General features: G+C 35.0%; 1 protein-coding gene across 1 annotated transcript in view; it reads left to right on the top strand.

Annotated features, from left to right (window-relative positions):
• The window catches only part of LOC125681086 (heat shock 70 kDa protein 12B-like), a 48,854-nt gene extending 30,563 nt beyond the window's left edge, over positions 1 to 18,291 (top strand). The window contains exons 6-7 of the mRNA XM_056157384.1: positions 16,569 to 16,728; positions 16,971 to 18,291. Of these exons, the coding sequence (XP_056013359.1) occupies positions 16,569 to 16,728; positions 16,971 to 17,647 (837 nt within the window). The 3' untranslated portion in view covers positions 17,648 to 18,291. The remainder of the gene's footprint in view (positions 1 to 16,568; positions 16,729 to 16,970) is intronic.
• Positions 18,292 to 19,918: the final 1,627 nt, after the last annotated feature.

Genomic DNA, 19,918 nt, shown 5'->3' with positions numbered 1-19,918 from the left:
ATGAGGGGCCGGGGATGATCATGGGCCGCTTTTCCAACAAAATATTCAATGTACATGTATCTTGAGATGAGCAGCAAGAATATGAACTGTGATCTTCAAGATACATGTATTATTATCAATTATAAAATGAGGGGATGGATATGACCCTGATGACATTTGAGGCCAATTGACCGAATGAGACTGGTCAACGGTGATACTTACTCCTCCAAGGCACCAGCAGGCATGTTCACAAAAATTCCCGAAGATTATAAGACTCTCTTATGAGTAACCATGAAATATAAGGTGATTCCACACGAGGGTTGCAAAAAAGCTGTGAAACCTGAGGCTTAGGGTTTCACAGCTTTATTTTTGCAACCCGAGGGTGGAATCACCTTAATATTTCATGGCAACTCATAAGAGAGTATTTTTCTCTCATATTTCTAGAAATTTTCCGTTTTCCTTGTGCCTAGCGACGCTATTTTGAGAATTTTACAATTAATTAATTTTTCGCTGTACATTAAAAATAACACCATAATCTAATTCTACGACCTTCGTTTTGGCAACTAAATCGACCGACGAGTGTGTAAGTGAATTGTATTAGAGTCGTTCCTCTTTGAATAAGTACACAATAAATTAACAGTCAATGTGATGTGTGACGTCACTCAGCAGTCCATCAGGCGCGAAAACCATCGAAGCATGCATTTTGTAAAATGATTCTTGTGTTGTTAAATCATCGAGAATCTTGTTTGAGATGTCTGATTCGGTTCGCTAAACAACTTAGCATCACCTAGCAGAGTTCATCTTTCACCGTAAGCACTTAACACTAATTTTAAAATATGTAAACAAGTTGTTGTAAGCTAGGCCTATTCCACAATTCAACAACATATCACAGGAACTGGTAATTCAATATGTAATAATAATACTGCTACCCTTTATAAAACCACAAGGATGGTGGGTGACGATAATTTTAAGAACTATTTTGAAACGAAGTTTTGAGTAAAGTATCAATCCTTGTATATTTTTTTCTCCATTAGGGGATGGTGCGTTATGGTATATACCCACACTATTATTATTACAGACAAAATTACCGGTTTCTGTGAACATATTCACACCTGACGACCTGTGAAGGGTTGTAAATAGTGAATGTGAGCATTTCTGCATGTGAATAAGTATTTCATAGTATTCTTGTCTGCTTGCTGCAATAATATAGTCCCGTCCAATTTTATACGGATATTTTCGTAAAAGGGTTACATGTATATGTATACGCTTAAAATTGCATGGGAAAGAGTTTAGTAATGCAGAGCTCTAATATCCTGTATTATTTTTCATGTTGTTTGGACATTTATTCACAAACACATAGGCCTACATATATATTTAAAAGTTAATGTCATCCCTTGGCTTGTAAGTACAGTTTTAAGAATCATGACAAACAACACTCTTTAAGATACAATTTTCTGTTTTATTATTGTTATATTCATGACCCGGATAAAAAAACCCATCCTGTGTTTTATTTGGGGTATTTATTCCAATTCATGCTCAAATAGGATATTTACTGCCATTTCATGTTCATTACGGGACATTTCCTCCTATGGGACATTGTATCCCATATAAAGTTTAAATATGGGAGTTAAAATCCTATAGGAGGAATTATATTTTTTCTCCCATGGGATTTTTGGTGGGAGTGAAAATCCCCCCAAGTGGGAGTGAAAATCTCATGGGATTTTTTGATTTCAGGTGAAATATCTTTAAAACTACAATAGTTACAAGTGTAAATGTTGGTACATGTCTTGTGAACATAAAATCTCATTTTTTTGTAAAGGGTTTATTTGTATCCTTAATAAAAGGGTTGGCGAAACTCCGGACTTTTGTCGTGTCGAGAGTTAAATGTCGCACTGTTAATTTGAAAAATTCTTATGAAAACAAATTATGGGGTAATTGAGTTCGTTTTTTAAAGAATAATAGAATCCTTTATTAGTACGAGTGTGGGATAGGGAAATTCCACCGAGGAGACAAGATTCGCAGTCTAGGACGAGGTTTTGCAGAGTCCTAGACAGCGAATCTTGTTCCAGGGGTGGAATTTCCTATCCCACACGAGTAAATAATGAAGGATTATTTTTCTCACATTTTACCTACAGTTTAGTGCATAAATTTAGGAGCTTTGAGAAAATTCTAAATTATCAAAATCCTCATTTGAACTTCGATGCAAAAACTAATTAGATAGACAGAAAGAGCATACCCGAAAATGGTTTACACTGTACGTGTAAACTAAAAACCCAGGGTTGCCCACCAGAAAGCTATACTACATTAATATTTAACGAAAACAATGCAAAATATTTTTACTTCGACGTGTAATCAATCTAATTAAAATCATACCTTTCATCTCGTTCTTCGTTTCTGTTTGTCGCTCGTACAAGATTATAATAGCCTCTTTGAAATCAAGATACTGGATAAATAAAATTCAAATAAAACACAAAACAAGAGTGATACAACTATAGAATATATTTGCCTATGTAAAATTTGGTAAATAACACTGAGTGAGAAAATTGCCTTATTTCTCAATGCAAACAAGACCAGGTCAAGAGTTCAACACAAGCAATAACACAATTTAACTATGAGTCATAATCAAATGTTTGTTTTTGAAAATGAACACTTCTTAAGAAATTGGGGGAGGGGGTAAAATCAGCAATAAATTGTTAAGACAGTTGATAGATATATGCTGGTCATTCATTAAATGATATCCACACATTTATATTCAATTCAACTAATTCGTAGTTTATGTTAAATAAGCCCAGTGCAACACAGCCATTATCTAGAACTAAATCTAAAAACCAATCTATAACCAGAAACTTTGGTAACAAAAAATTCTGTAAACCAAACTTAAAACCAACATTGAGCACCTTGACTTCTCCTACATATGCAGAAGTACTGGTATCTGTGTTTCCATTTTCAGTAACCTTGCTAAAGTCAAGAGATCTTCGAGCAGTTTTGGTCACTTGATCAGATGACCCTATAGCTGATATTATCCAACATATGCACATGATAAGTTATCCAATAATGTAACTCTATACCTCTTTTACAAGTCATTTGTAAATACACCGTGGTTATGTACAGAATTGTTATTAATTCAATTAACTATATTTTAAGTTTGTACCACATGTAACGGAAATATTCATATCTAGTGATCAGTCATTCAAAAACTTACTTTGTTAAACACCACTCTGATTCCACGCACAAGTACTCTGAAATTGAAATAAAAAATATGCTAGAGTTCCTCATTGACAATATCTTCGTGGTCTTTGGTGATCAGGTCTTCCAACAGTCTGTTGGAATTCCCATGGGCACGAATTGTGCTCCTTTGTTAGCTGACCTGTTTTTATATTCATATGAAGCAGAATTTATTCAAAAACTTCTACGTGAGAAGAAATAATCTCTCGCTGTGACCTTCAATTCGACTTTTAGATATATCGATGACGTTTTGTCTATTAACAATGATAGCTTTCATTCATATGTCGATTTGATATATCCCTGTGAGCTCGAAATAAAGGACACCACAGAGTCGTCCACTTCTGCTTCATACTTAGATATTTTATTGAAATTAGACATTAACGGCAAACTGACAATTCAACTGTATGACAAACGGGATGATTTCAGCTTCTCCATCGTCAACTTCCCACATTTATGTAGCAATATTCCATTATCACCTGCATATGGTGTTTATATATCTCAACTGATTCGATATGCAAGAGCTTGTTCTGGGTATAGTCAGTTTTTAAATCGAGGTAAGCTACTGACAAACAAGTTGATGGTACAGGGATTTCAACAGTCTCGATTGAAGTCAGCATTTCGCAAATTCTATGGTCGTTATAACGATCTAGTTCGTCAATACAACCTCGCATTGGGTCAAATGCTGTCTGACGTGTTTCATACCGATTGTTAAGCCGTTCTTGGCACACTGATTTGACTGCGGATAACTCCGTTTACCTGATCAGGATATGGGGCTCACGGCGGGTGTGACCGGTCAACAGGGGATGCTTACTCCTCCTAGGCACCTGATCCCACCTCTGGTGTGTCCAGGGGTCCGTGTTTGCCCAACTATCTATTTTGTATTGCTTGTAGGAGTTATGAGATTGATCACTGTTCGTTATCTTCACCTTGCATGTACGTACCAGTATTCAAGTCTTTATCAACAAGCACCCCTGTACATTGTGGACCTTCTCCTTGAATCTAAATAGATAACATAAATTAAAATATTGCTTGCATTTGCCTCTAAAAGGCTACATTCTGTGGTTTATACAATCACTAAATTAATATGAAGGTTTATCTAAAACTCATTAGAGAATGCACCATGTATTTCATCTCTATATATGGTTTATTGTTACTACATGTACATACAAAACTTCTTACCTCTACAATATCTGAAAATTCCCAGAATGAGATGTTATCTCGACATTGTGATGACTTTGAAAAGTTATTTCATTATAAGTATCCTTATATTTCAGTAATTCTACCTAATTTTAAATCTTTACTATTTACCTTTTTTTAAATCCAACATTGCCTAATAATAGCACCTATATTTGTCTTCTGTCATCAAGTTCTATTTAAAATTTACCAGTAACTTTCGCATTTGAAAATAAAATATCAGAAAGAAACTAACAATCTTGCAATTAAGAAAATATTTATATCATATCTATTCAATGAAACCTGATATAATACATGTATTCCACCTCTGGTGTATCCAGGGGTCCGTGTTTGCCCAACTATCTATTTTGTATTGCTTGTAGGAGTTATGAGATTGATCACTGTTCGTTATCTTCACCTTGCATGTACATATTCATGGTCAGATAACTATTCCTGATTTTTACAATGAAATAACCAGGGGGAAAATGTACCATTTTTCATAATACCTTAAGGCGTTGGCAATAGGGGTCTGAACTGATATGTAGTTACATCTTTCTGAGTCTCATGGGTCTGTACAGCCTCGTTTGACAGGTGAACGGACTTGGCTTCCGGGAGAGATGCTTGACAGTGTATAATAAATTGATGCATTTATATACATTTATTACCTGTGATCAGTGTATCAAGAGCAAACAAGGGTTTCATTCTTCAATATTCTATGCCAGGGCTGTCACATCATATTTTGGTATTGGGGCAGAGGCCGTTAAAATGAAAATTAGTGAATTGGGAAAGAGGTTGTTCAGGGGCCAAACTTGACGACAATAAAGGACACTGAATGCTGATTTAAGGACAGGACACCATGTAATTAGATAGATATAATTAGATTCTGAACCCATCTGCAGTTGTTTGTACATGAGTGATAATATTGATAGCACATCTTAAATAAATTATGAGAGAATCATTTTTAAATTAACTCGTATTCAAATTGAACATATAAAATTGTTTATGAGCTTTAGCATGAATATGATCAGGTCTAGTACAATAACTACCTTTAGGTACGCAGCTTGAATTACCTACATAGCTTTATTTACCAACTTGAGGTAGTTTTATTTAGCTACTAAATCATACCTATTTCTTCAATTATCTTTTTTTTTCAGCAAGTGCAAATAATCGCATTTTCATGCAGTGATAGTTTTCAACTTTGAACTGATCTGAAAACAATTTATGAAAAAAATTAGTTTTGGAGATGTGTCTCCTTCTGCGCAATTGTAATCAAAAGTTTTGGGGCTATATACATGTACAATGGTTAATTTGTGATCAAACACTTACTTTTACTTGAATAACAGAAGACCAGTTCCGGTCAGCACAATGTGAAGTAATCATACTTATCCATGCCTCACCGCACATAAGGTGCGGTAAGGTTACTCAAACAGTGGAAGTATATCATTTGCTTAAAAGTATTCAAAAGCAGCAATGTTTAAACTATGTCTGCTCTAGGTTGCTTTTTTAAACCTCACTAATATAAACATTAATAGTCACATACTTGCGATTTTTTGTCTATTTTAAATAAAATGCAAAATTGTGAAAACTTGCAATGAAATAGCTAATAAATAAAGCTGCGGTAGGTAAATCAAGCTGATTGTACTGGACCTGATGATTCATAATCAATCACGTGTATATGTACTTGGTACTATACAGTACCTTTGGAGATCTGAGTAGCCTTTTCTTTCTAGACCCCGGCGTTTTTGACAAATTCCGCTTCATATTCTCTTTGAACTGTGAAATGATAGTTGATATTTCTTTCCAGTACTTCACAACCTTCTCAACTTTTGCGAAGCACTTGGTGCACACACCGTCCGCATTTTCTGGAATGTCTGTCACTTGATGAATCGCTTTTCGCTTTTCGTCGTTAAGTCGAAGTTTAAGCTTTGATAACTTCTTTAATGTGACAGTCCCATCCTTGTCAACCTCTTTAACAATAAAAGAAAACCCGCATAGGCAGCATATATTAGAAGCACTGTACACTTTTCGCGGTGTCATGGACGCCGCCATCTTGGTTTGCTATTTGGAATACCTTGGGCCGCTTTAGTAATATTCGCTGTTCCGATGCAGCCGAAATTCACACCGAAGATTTCAGAGACAATAAGCTGATTGGTTGGCGCAAAGAGAACCCAAAACAACGTTATTGACTCTGGTTTTGAAGGGGAAATAAGATATGTATGGACAAAATAATCAATTATTTACAAAATACATATCGCAAAATTTCTTAATAATATAAATGTGTACATATATTGTGCTATATATCTTCACTGGATTGCGCGGCTAATAATTGAAATTCTTTTCTTCTTTTGCAATCGCATGATCGCAGTAACAATGCATAAACTAATATAACAGTTTATTTTATTTTTGAATCCCATTAAGGTTAAATTTTTAGTTCTAAGAGTTTAATCATGTCATCCTAACCAGAAATACAACTAAAGTTGTTTCTATTTTATAATATATTTATGTTTATTTAACACCCCATATTTAGTGCGATTTTCGTAGCCTTAACTTTCAGCATATGAGTGGACACAGGGGAAGTTCCCTGCTCAATCAGAGAACGTGTTACGTTAGATCGTGACGTACAAAGGAAAGTAATGTGTAAATACCTACAACTGTCACTCAGCCGTGTATCATATTCAAACCAATGATGTCACATGCGCAGTTCAGACTCGTATCTGTGTAAAGAAATGCGTTTTCTTTACAACAGTACCGTACCATAAGTTTAATATCAAACATCTCATTGTATTGTTTATTGGCTTTAACCCTTACGGCTCATCAGCATAATACATATTCAGTTACAGAGTATAAACAAAAAAGATGTATACAGTATGAAAAGTGGAGTGAATATTAGAGGATGGACATACATGAAGTGAGTTATAAGTCAAGTTTACATTAAAAAACAAACCCAACAACAACAAACAGCATATACATTAGATGATAGTTTGGCTAGATCGTAAGAGTAAAGCACTTTTTAAAAATTTACCCAGACTACAGAGTTGTTTTCTATTATGAATTGACATCAATTGTACCAGTTTAAACATAGAAGCATGCGACCAATAATACTTTTTTATATATGCAGATCTGAGGTTTTTGTACAAAGGACATATTAAAATAAAATGAGATTCGTCCTCAACTTCGTTCAAATTACAAAATTCACACAATCGATCTTGTCTTGCTGTGTCATTATATACACTCACCCACTCAAACACAACAGTGTAACTAAATTCCATTGTAATAGGGGATTCAAATGGATAACTGGTACAAAATATGGTACATACTATTCGAAAAGGATTATGAATTTGACATACTGATGTCTTGGAAAAGGAAATTCTGACATCGGGGCTCTTCGTGTTTTCAAACACATTGTCATTTGATATAAGTGTTCTACATTTTCAAAATTAGAAATCTATAGAATATGTCTTTACATACATAGGTGAGAAAATTTCCATTATTCCTAGCCGAGACATACCATGTATGCGCAAAAAAAATTCATAAACAAATATCAAAATACTCACGTAGAAAATGTGGACCTTACCGTCAACATGCGCAATGAAACACGCCATTTCGAGATTTTTACCGACGAAAGCTCGGTAACAGTAATGAATAAGGTACACTCATTTTGTGACTTTCTTTATTAAAAGGAACAGTTCTCTAAGGTGTAACGTGCAATTACTACATAATTCAATTTCTTGAAGCAGTTTCACTTTGCAACCGGATATAAGAAATTTTATTTCGTATTCCCATCCCGATCGAAAGTTGTTGACTGGGAATGACGTGTTTTAATTCAATATACATGTAACATCAAGCATTTTTATATCATATTAAAAAAAACCCAAATATATACACATACACATTGTTGTAGAGTTATTTCTTGTAAATTTTCTATTTCAATACAATGCATATCATAATTGAAATTGAATTATCTCCCTTAGACAGTGGTAAATAGATACGGTCATAATAAGAAAGATGATGACATACAAACAGACAAAGTGACATGACTCCAGAATCTATAGGTGTCTTCCTCTTATTGTAAAGTATTTCTGTACAAAATTTGAAAACTGTACGATAAAAACTGTTTGAGTTATCGTGTCACAAAGAAAGTGTTGACGGACAGACGGACGGACGGACAATGTGATTACTAATAGGGCTTCCCTCATTTCATGCGGGGCCCTAATTAACACGTCATCATATATAGATTGAAGAATACAATTTTCGGTTTTGATAACTTTCAACCAATATTTACAATATGTAACAATTTTTATCATAAGTAAATTATATATTGGCACACGGCCAAGTTCCCCGTAAACCATATACTTTGGAGTGCACTTCTTTACATGTAAAATTCGCTTACAAAAGTCCACATGTACCTTTTCAACATTGTTACCTGGATTAAAACCCCAAATTTCACTACCATAATTCAAAACACTTGAAACATAAACTTATCAAATACATGAAGTTCAGTAACAGATTATCACAAATTCGAAGAATATGGTACATACACTTTTTACCCTGCTCCGCGATAATACACTTTGTAAATTTACCATTAAGATTTAAAGTAAGACCAAGACAATTAAAGCTGTCAACAACTTCTAGTTCGCTACCATTGTAAAATCATTTGCTGGCGGCATTTATTTTCCCTCCGTTACGAAAGACAGGAACGTTTGGTGTGTTTTTTTAATGTTAACCTTTAGGTCCCATTCGTTACAATAAACTGATAAAGTATTTAACATGTTTTGTAATCCTGTGGTTGATTCAGAAAAAAGTACACTATCATCAGCGTACATTAGCAAAAACAGTAATATACCTTTAAAGTCAATTCCATCACATAAGCTATTAATAAATGCATTCTCAAAATCATTCACATAGAGAGAGAGAGAACACAAAGGGGGACAATCGCTCACCTTGCAGTAATCCGTTTGTACATGAGAAGAAGTTCGATAATTCAGATTGAAATTTTACACAGGATTTTAAGTTACTATATAGTGATTCGATAGTTGTAAGTAGTTTACCAGTGATGCCACAGCGTGATAATTTAAAAAAATAACTTGTTTCGATTGACTTTATCGAAAGCCTTTTCATAATCAACAAAACAGCAAAATAACTTATTTTTGCGTGATAACGTTCTACTAATGACACTTTGTAATGCAAATATAGCGTCTGCAGTGCCAAATCCTGGTTTGAAACCAAACTGAGCATCTGGTACAAAATCATTCCCGTAAGACCACTTTAACAACCTATCATTTAGAACAGAAGTAAATATTTTTGCCAAATAATTCACCAGAGTTATGCCTTTATTATAGTCATTAGTGTCGTTAGCATTTCCTTTCTTAAAAGGTGGGAAAATATTCCCTCAGACCAACATGTTGGAAATGTGCCTTGATTAAAGATAATATTGAATCGACGTGACAACAATGGAGTAAAAATAACTCAACAACAACAACAACAAAATTATTTATTCTCAAGTAAATACAACATGTGTATTGTAGAGAAGTAATTCGTAATATATGATACAATGTTGTACATAGCATGCAGTTAACATGGAGGATATGCCCTCTCCCTTATAACCATTAAAAATTTGCATAATCTTTTAAGTACAATAACATTTTTACAATTAAGAAGCTGTTTAAATTTATATCTATCTGGTCTATTTGTATAATATCTATCTAAGTTTTCCAATCTTGATTTCTTAATAGTTTCATCAGTACATATGAATAAATAATGGAACTCATGAGCCAAATCATTATTATTACATAAAGTACATACTCTTTCATTTCTTGGAATGTTTAACCATCGTCCTGTCTCTACAGGTAATCTAAAATTTGATGCTCTAAATCTACAGAGTATTTCTCTTTTATTTTTAGGAAGTTCATCTAAATAAAATTCAAAATTTGGTTCATTTTTAAAGATGGAATAATTAATTGCTTTTGACGAATTACATAAAAGTCCATTCCATTTCTGTATACTCTGATCCTTCAGTGTTTGTTATACCTTTGCATTTAACCAGTCTGTGTTTAAAAAAGCTTCATTTTCCCATACATATGACAATCCACACTCATTTAAAATGTTCCTAATGCATTTTATCCAAGGGCTATTATTATTTTTACATATAAGTGAATACATAATTTTTGTAATTTTTCTATTGTCTGATAAAATAATTTTTGACCAAAATTTGATTATTCTTGTTTTAATATTTATAGACAAAGGATATCTTCCAAGTTCTCCATAAATAAAATAATTCGGAGTATTTTAATTTAATCTAAGTATATATTTACAGTATCGAGTATGTAATTTTTCAATTATGGAAGTGTTTGAAAACCCCCAAATTTCACAACCATACAATAAAATCGGTTGTATAATTCTGTCAAAAAGGTCAAGTTGACATTTGATTGATAAGTTATTTTGCTTACATTTTATAGCACATCAAACATTGCTCCATTTGTCACAATAGTCATAAAAACTATCAAGTTTATATTGCAAATCTTTTTCAGTTTGTGATAAAATAATCGTATCATCCGCATAGAGTAACAAAAGTAACTTGAAATACATTTGAATTTCATTTTCAAGTCTCTCTTCCACAAGCGGAAGTCCAACAGCACCTCTTGTTAACAAAAAATTTTCAAGGTCATTCAAGTAAATGGAAAATAAAAAAGGTGACAAATTTTTCCCTTGTCGGACTTCCAATTGGCAGGGAAATTCGTTAGAAAAATTATTATTCAATCTAATCTTTGCTTTAACACCTTTATACATGTTGTTAATTATTCTAAAACATTTACCATCAACATTGCTCATCAAAAGTTTATTCCAGAGATCAATCCGCCACACCCTATCAAAAGCTTTTTCGAAATCAACGAACGCGCAAAATAATTTTTTCCCAGTGCCTTTGAACAAGTATTGTAAAACATATAATGAAAATATATGATCGTTTGTAGAAAAATTCTTTCTAAAACCAGCTTGGTAAACATAAAATTAATTCTACTTCGTCTGCATAAGTGTTTAATCTATCATTGATTATTGACGTAAATAATTTACTAAGACATGATAAGAAAGTAATGGGTCTATAATTAGCAGCCATTGATTCGTCTCCTTTGTTTTTGTAAATAGGGATTATCTTCCCGCACAACCAATCACTAGGAAAAATACCTGATTCAAAAACAGCATTAAACAATTTCACATAAAAAGGCAGCATAAAATCACACGTTGATTTGATGTATTCATTAACAATATGGTCACAACCTGATGATTTGTTACGCTTCAATGATTTTATACATTGTAATATTTCACCTTCAGTAATAGGTGAATTAATAAAAGTATTTGATTCAATATGGGATAACATGTTCAAATCATTTTCAGAAAACAAAAAATCTGGTACAACTGATTCATCTTCCTCATTCAATTCTTTAAAGAAGTTAAAAAGTTCATCTATGCTAATTTTATCAAGAGTTTTCTTAGTTTTTCTACCATTCAATATTTTCCAGAATTCTTTTGGACATGATTTTTTCAATTCCTTCAACCTTTTTTTAGTATTAAACTTGTGTTTCTTTACAGCCTTTTTCATAGTTTTCTTATATTATTTTTCTTTCTCAAGAAGGTGTATTTTAAAAATTTCGTTTCCATAAATTCTATACAATCTTTTGGCTTTTCTATAACAGTGAAGTAAACCATGGTTTCTTAAATCTTTCGTTAACATTTCTTTTCTATTTTCTTTGACACCAAAAGTATACTTCGCACAGTCTAAAAAAAGAGTACATAGTTTATCGACAGCATTATCAATAAAACCACTGGTTATGTCAGACGCATGTATTTCGTCAAACATAGTACATAATTCATTTACATAATCAATATTTTCATAAATTTTTTCTCTAAATAAGCTTGCTTTCTCATCCCTCCATTTATTAGGCAAATCAGGATTTGTATCATTTCCTGTTTCTTCGTTATGTATTGATTCTGAGAACTTACAATCAATTTTCAAACAAACAGATGTAGGGTTATGAACATCGGATAAAATTGCTGAAAAGGGTTGAACAGAAAAATTATCTACAACTGAAAAAAAATTTAAATTCCCAATACAATAATCTACTACACTTGTGTTTTTACAAGTAGTATGTCCTACGAGACGGTCACTCCCGACTCGACCATTCATAATATATAAATGCATGTGTTTACATAAATCAAGTAGTTTCTTACCAAAATTATTTGTGTCCTTGTCCATTGACACTCTGTACATATTTACAAAAGTATTCATTTAACAAGTTATCAATGCCTGGTGATTCACCAGCTTTCGTGTTCTTTAATACATTACAAACTTCATTACATGATATTGGAACATCTAGCTCCTCGAAAATGCAACTTTGAGCTCGGTCCACATCTGTATTATTGTTATCTCCATCATTGTTACAGACAGACTTGAAATGCTCAAAACAATTATTCAACGATAACTCTGTAGGTGTAGACCGTGAATTCTTCTGTAAAATTGTCTAGGATTATTTCTACGTAACAGACTAAGTCGGTTCCCCTCTGACCTTAAATACTTACTTCTGACCTGTCGTTCATAACGTTTGTATTCACCTTTAGCTTCAACCAGATTGCATCTGTTTTCCGGGCTACGCTCAGAATTAAAGATGTACATAAAATGACGACAAGTGTTGTACAGGTGTTTACATTTTTCGTCAAACCAAGGTTTATCCTTGCCAGTAGGACTTTTCTTATTAGGCGAATTTTTTTTTACAATATGTTACATTTCTAGAACAAGGTTGAAAAACATCATTTAATATAGAATTCAACTGCTCAATACCATGCTCCAGTGTTAGGGTAGACGATTGTATTGAGTCGATGATATTATACAGATCACTGACTTTGTCATTGAGGTCACGTTTCATTTGTTCCCCGTGCTCGTCTTCACATCTGTACTTCCGTGTCGTATTTGGACCACTCGTGATTACATCATTATTATTGGAAAAGCTAGCATTCATACATCTCAAAGTAAATTCTACTGGTGTATGATCTGACCATTCGTTAAACTCACAGACGTTAAGCTTAGTGATATTGTTAAAATACGTATCTTCTACTAAAACGTAATCTATAACACTTGTACCTAAGTGATTGTAAAAAGTTAACTGACCATTTTCATCACTTGGTGTTCTACCATTACAAAGTCTTAAACAAGTAGATTTACATAATTCTAAAAGCTTTCTGCCAAACCTATTAATCATCATATCTTCTGATACCCGACGTGGCATGACCGAATCAGTGTTATAATCCAAAATATTTGACAGCATATCATTTGCTCTAAGTTTACTTTCGGAAGGTCGGTGGTCTCTTCCCAGGTAAATTATATCTGGGTTCTCTCTTCCACCAATAAAAACTGGGCGCCACCAGATAACTGAAAAATTGTTGAGTGTGGCGGAAAACAGCAAAATCAATCAATCAATCAATAAATCTAAATTTCTGTTTACATTCCATGCGACTATACGCAACGAATGTTCGATCCCCGCAATTTCCTATTTCATCAGTTCCTGGTTCCGTGGGTTAGTAGGTGGTTTGTATGGAACGCCATCAATGTACAGTTTATTGTACACTAAACGTGTCGTGTGTCCTTGTCGTTGTTTCTCCTTCGCAATATGAATTAGTTGTCGTCTTTGTTCATTGATTTCTGGTGGAAATTGTTCATTTACATAAAAGTTTGTACCTTGCAGTTCTCTGTATCTGAATTTGACGTCTTGCCTTTGTTTGAAGTTGTTAAACTTCGCCACTATTGCTCGGGGTTTGTTACGTCCCGTCATTCTATGTACTCTGTCAAACTTAATGTTGCTCACGTCAGCCGTATCCATTTTCAGTTCTTTTTCTAGGAATTCTCGTAAAATTTCTCAGTCACATTTCGGGTTTTGTTGACTCTCTCTGGAATATTTGAGAAGATCAAATTGTCCCTCATAGAGCGCGCCTTTACGTCAATGATTTCCCATTTCAGTGCTTGATTTTCTGACTCTGGGTGTGCTATTCGGTCGTCCATTTCGTTGCATTGGTACTCTGCTCCTTCTGTTCTTTCAACGAGCATTGTAATCACGTCCTTTGTTTGTTGAAGACTTGAGTTTATACTGGATTTTATGTTGGACAATTCCGATTCAAAATTTGAGATAGTAGTGCATATGTTCGCTACTTTAGTTTCAACACTTTCCAGTTTTTCGAGTTTTTTGTACACACCGTTTACTTTGGACTCCAACGTACGGAAAGCGTTGACAAGTTCCTTAGCCCATGGTGGACATGTATCATTTGTTTGTGATTGCACCAGCGAGACATTTTGTTGATTCTGAGATGCTGCAGTTGGTAATAGTGTAGAAGTAATAATTTCTCGATTGTTTGTATCGATAACTGGTGTAGCTGCCACTGTTGAACTTCCATAGAGCATGTCGTTCACTTCACTGAGTACACTACTCACAGCCAGGGTACTAATGTCACTATTGTCCGAACTACTAACACTTTGATTTTCTTTTTTGCGTTTTTTCATCCTGATTCTCACGACGAGATTTCCCCATTTGTATCTATAATTGTTTCAATTATAAAGAGCTACCACACACTAAACGTATGTCGCAAGATAACTTATAAAATTCTCCAAAATCAGGAGCCTCCAAAACACGTCAACACACCTTGAAATCTAATCACCTAAAGACCGCCGCGGTGGCCTAGAGGTTAGAGCGTTCGCCCCGCATGCAGGAGGCCGGAGTCCGAATCCCGGCCGCGACAGACCTGAGTCGTTAAAACAGGTAGTGACAGTTCCATCGCCAAACGCTCGGCATCAGGTGTGAATGTCACGGGTCCTCGGATGAAAATTATTTTCTCCTATGACTTTTTGACCCAACATGACGTTTGAGTGTGCAAAACATCTAATATTGCTCCATGTTATGTTGGATTTAAAGATATCTATTAATAATTACTATGGAATTTACAGTCACGGAAGTAAGTTTACAAGATGTCTGCTTCAAAATCTGTTCTACTGAATCAAGAAAATCAAGCAATAAAGAGGTAGTAAACTTTGTTGTTATACACCTTAATTTCTTTTCCTATATAAAACTAATACGATTGAGAACCAACATTTTAACTGTTAAATCAACTCTCACACTCGTGGTCTATTGACCGGTCAACAGTTTACGAGCTGTTGATCGGGGAATAGTCTGACTTATTTCCATTGGCTACGCAAGTCACGTGATTCTCGGTCTGCTGCTTTTTTTACACAATGGCGAGGTTCAATGATTTAACTGATGATGAAATACATAATTTATTAGATGAAACGCTAGGCAGGAATACGAAAAATGTAATGATTGATTATTAATTTGGATATTGGGTATGTTTTCTTTTAAACTAGGGAATACGTTGATAAACGGACGCAATTACACTGTCTTGTTAAAAGTTTGAAGTCAACAAACCATGTGCATCTCGTATAAACAAACTTTAAAAAATGAAGGTGTATAACAAAACAGTTATAGACTGTGTCCTCGGACAACAGCTGTTTTGATTGACCCTCGAACGGATCTGTTGCCCTCAGCCTACGGCTTTGGGCAACAGATCCCTTCTCGGGTCAAACAAAACAGCTGTTGTCCTCGAACCCAGTCAATAACTGTATACTGTTATTCACCAGTGTAGTATGTCATCAGAAAAGCCTGGCTTTCAGTACTTTGACTAACCTTGTGACCTTGGAGTTTGACCTACATTTAGGAAACTTAACATAGTAAATATCTCCTCAACTATTCAATGTAGAGCTTTCATATTTTGTATATAAATTTCTTATGGCAAGACATTGCATTCGATTTCATGATGCTTGAATTTGTGACATTGCCTTTGGAGTATAATCAAAATTTCAAAACTATAATTGAAACTTTAACCTTGCCCATAACTTTAAATAGCGAGTGATATATCTTTCACATTGCATGGATGCATTGCTTGTCACAAGACATTTTTGGTATCAAACTCTTTGACCTTGTAATCTTGACCTTGGAGTTTGACCTCCTTTTTAAAAACTTAATCTAGCCAATATCCCTTGAACTGTTTAAGTTAGGACCTTGTATTTCGTTTATAGATTCCTTACATTTCATATGATTTCTGACCGAATTTGGAATACAAGAATGAGAATTGTAAACGATGCGTGTCGTGTTATTTTACAGGCTGGTATTCTGAGTAAACAGTTGTTGTTGGTTTCGGAACCAGAGGCAGCGACGAATTACTGCAGTCACATTCTCATGGAACCTATGTCAGATAGCGAAGAAAGAAATGAAAATAACTTTTTCGAACCTGGGACACAATATATGGTGTTGGATTTGGGAGGTTAGAAACTGACAAATAACACATAATATCATCGTTTCAAAAATGACTAATTTGTAGTTGGGTTAGAAATACATGTACATTAATTCTGTCTCATTTTGCACATTTTTAATGGGAAAGTATGATATAGATTCTCATGATTCTACTGATTCAGCTACAACATATAAATGCGGGATTTTCTTATAATGCATAGTTTAACATTACATTATTATGGTTACTGATGATGTTTTTAATATTTGTAAAAGGAACATGTGTCACCACAGTCCTTAAAGTACAGTCGGACCACAGTCTTCGGAAGGTCCATCATGTCACTGATGTAGCGTGGGGAGGAACCAAAGTGGACGATGCGTTTTATCAGTTCTTGGCGAATCTCTTTGGAAATGATGTCCTGTCAACGTTGAGGGATGAAAACATGGATGATTATATTACACTCTTCCGTGAGTTTGAAGTGAAGAAACTCACTATCAAGCCCGATTTAGAAAATAAAGTAATCATAAAATTACCACTTCGTCTGCTGGAGATATTTCAGGAGCAGTCAGAAAAAACACTGGCAGAAGCACTGCCACAGACAAGGTTCGCAAAGACAGTAGAATTAAGGATGAACAAACTTCGAATATATCCCGAAATTTCCAAAGAATTTTTCAGTCAGACACTGCAAGGAATCATTCAACATACCACAGAAATCATGCAGTCCTTTCAAGGGGAGTCTGTATCGAAAATTCTTCTCGTAGGCGGTTTTTCTGAATCACCAATGGTGTTGAAGGCAATAACGGAATCATTTCCTAATAAAACTGTTATTGCCCCTGCCGATCCAGAGTTAACAGTCCTGAAAGGAGCTGTGTTATGTGGTCACACCCCAAATACTGTTTCGTATAGATTTATTCGCACTTCCACTGCTGTTTCATCGGGAATTGGAATGTAAATAAATTTGCCATTTGTTGAATGGTTGCTTGCAAATTAATCCTCGCAGCTGTGAAGAAGAAACTTCAAACGTACTGTGTGACTACATATGGAAGAAGTGGTGTAAATCAAATGTGGGTTCTACAAAATTCTAAAGAACTTTTAGTAAACTTGAAATAACAAAACTTTTCTCAAATTAACAACATCAAAACATGTGACTTTTCAACACTTTATACGACCATTCCTCACGATAGATTAAAGACTAGACTTTTTGACATCATAGACAGTTGCTTCGTCAGCAAAAATGGAAAACGCAAATATTCCTATCTGATTCCACGCACAAATACTCTGAAGTTGAAATGAAAAATATGCTGGAGTTCCTCATTGACAATATCTTAGTTGTCTTTGGTTATCAGATCTTCCAAAAGTCTGTTGGAATCCCTATGGGCACAAATTGTGCTCCTTTGTTAGCTGACCTGTTTTTATATTCCTATGAAGCAGAATTTATTCAAAAACTTCTACGTGAGAAGAAAAAACCTCTTGCTGTGGCCTTCAATTTGACATTTAGATATATCAACGACGTATTATCTATAACAAAAATAATTTTCATTCATATGTCGATTCGATATATTCCAGTGAACTCGAAATAAAAGACATCACAGAGTCGTCCACTTCTGCTTCATACTTAGATATTTTATTGAACGTAGATATTATCGGAAAACTAACAACTCAATTTTATGACAAACGGGATGATTTCAGCTTTTCCATCGTCAACTTCCCATATTTATGTAGCAATATCTCATTATCACCTGCATATGGTGTTTATATCTCTCAACTGAATTCATACGCAAGAGCTTGTTCTGCTTTTGGTCAGTTTTTAAATCGAGGAAGGCTACTGACAAACAACTTGATGTTACAGGGTTTTCAACAGTCTCGTTTATTGTCAGCATTTCGCAAATTCTATGGTCGTTATAACGATTTAGTTTGCCAATACAACCTATCATTGGGTCAAATGCTGTCTGGCGTGTTTCATATCGATTGTAAGGCCGTTCCTGGCACACTGATTTCAACTACCGATAACTCCGTTTACCTGATGAAGATACAGGGCTCACGGCAGGTGTGTCCGGTCGACAGGGGATGCATACTCCTCCTAGGCACCTGATCCCACCTCTGGTATATCCAGGGGTCCTTGTTTGCCCAACTCTCTATTTTGCATTGCTTATAGGACTTATGAAATTGATCACTGTTCGTTATCTTCACTTTTCACACAGTTCCGATACAAGCGGACAAATATTGTCTCAGCAAATCTTGAAGGTTTGGTTGCAAAAGGTAAAGATGTTACTTTTTACCATAAGATAGAAAACACTTTCATTTATGACAACAAGGTAGTCACTGGAACTGAGATATACCAATCAATATATATACTACTCAAAATTTGTTAAGGATCATAGATATTTTTCTGTTTAAAAAATTAATAACTGCATATCTGGCAATATTGTGTCTAAGTGAAATCAAAAACGTCTTCAACAAACTTTCACGTGCATTTCATGCCATGGGAAATGCATTTCTCATCACAGTTTATGCTTTTGCTACCATTACACGATTTTCACTCAGGCATCGGTGTCTGATTTTTTCTAAAATTTTAAACTCACTTGAGTGTTTACACTAGGTTTATCAACACAATGCCCCCTCAACGTGTAAGGCGTCGCCTGACGACAGAACAACTGGGCAGATGTATTGGAATGCTTGACGCTGGCTATTCACAACGTGACGTTGCAAATGCACTAAACGTCAGCCAGAGCGTTGTAAACAGGGCCTGGAACCGACAGCAAACTTCTGGTACAGCAGCACACCGACATTGGGGTGGTTGTCAGAGGTCACCAACCCAACGCCAAGACCATTTTGTGGCTCTTCAGGCACGATGCCATCCCTTCTGGACAGCAACCAGCCTACGTAACGACTTCCTGAACGCCTCGGGGGTGAATGTGTCCACTCAGACGATACGGAATCGGCTTCACAATGCAGGTCTCAACTCGAGAAGGGCATGTGTTCGAGTCCCTCTGACTGTTCGACACCGGCAGGAGCGATTCGACTGGGCTGAAGATCATGTCACTTGGACACAGAACGATTGGGTTCAAGTTCTGTTCACCGATGAATTCCAGGTATTGTTTGGACTTTACAGACAGGAGTCACCGAGTGTGGCGACGACAACGTGAACGTTTCCATGATGCCAACATCAGTGAACATGACCGTTATGGTGGTGGTTCCATCATGGTATGGGGTGGAATCAGCA

Source organism: Ostrea edulis, chromosome 2, assembly GCF_947568905.1.
Source record: "Ostrea edulis chromosome 2, xbOstEdul1.1, whole genome shotgun sequence".
NCBI classification, from domain to species: Eukaryota; Metazoa; Mollusca; class Bivalvia; order Ostreida; family Ostreidae; genus Ostrea; species Ostrea edulis.
This window is presented reverse-complemented; position numbering and strand designations above follow the sequence as displayed.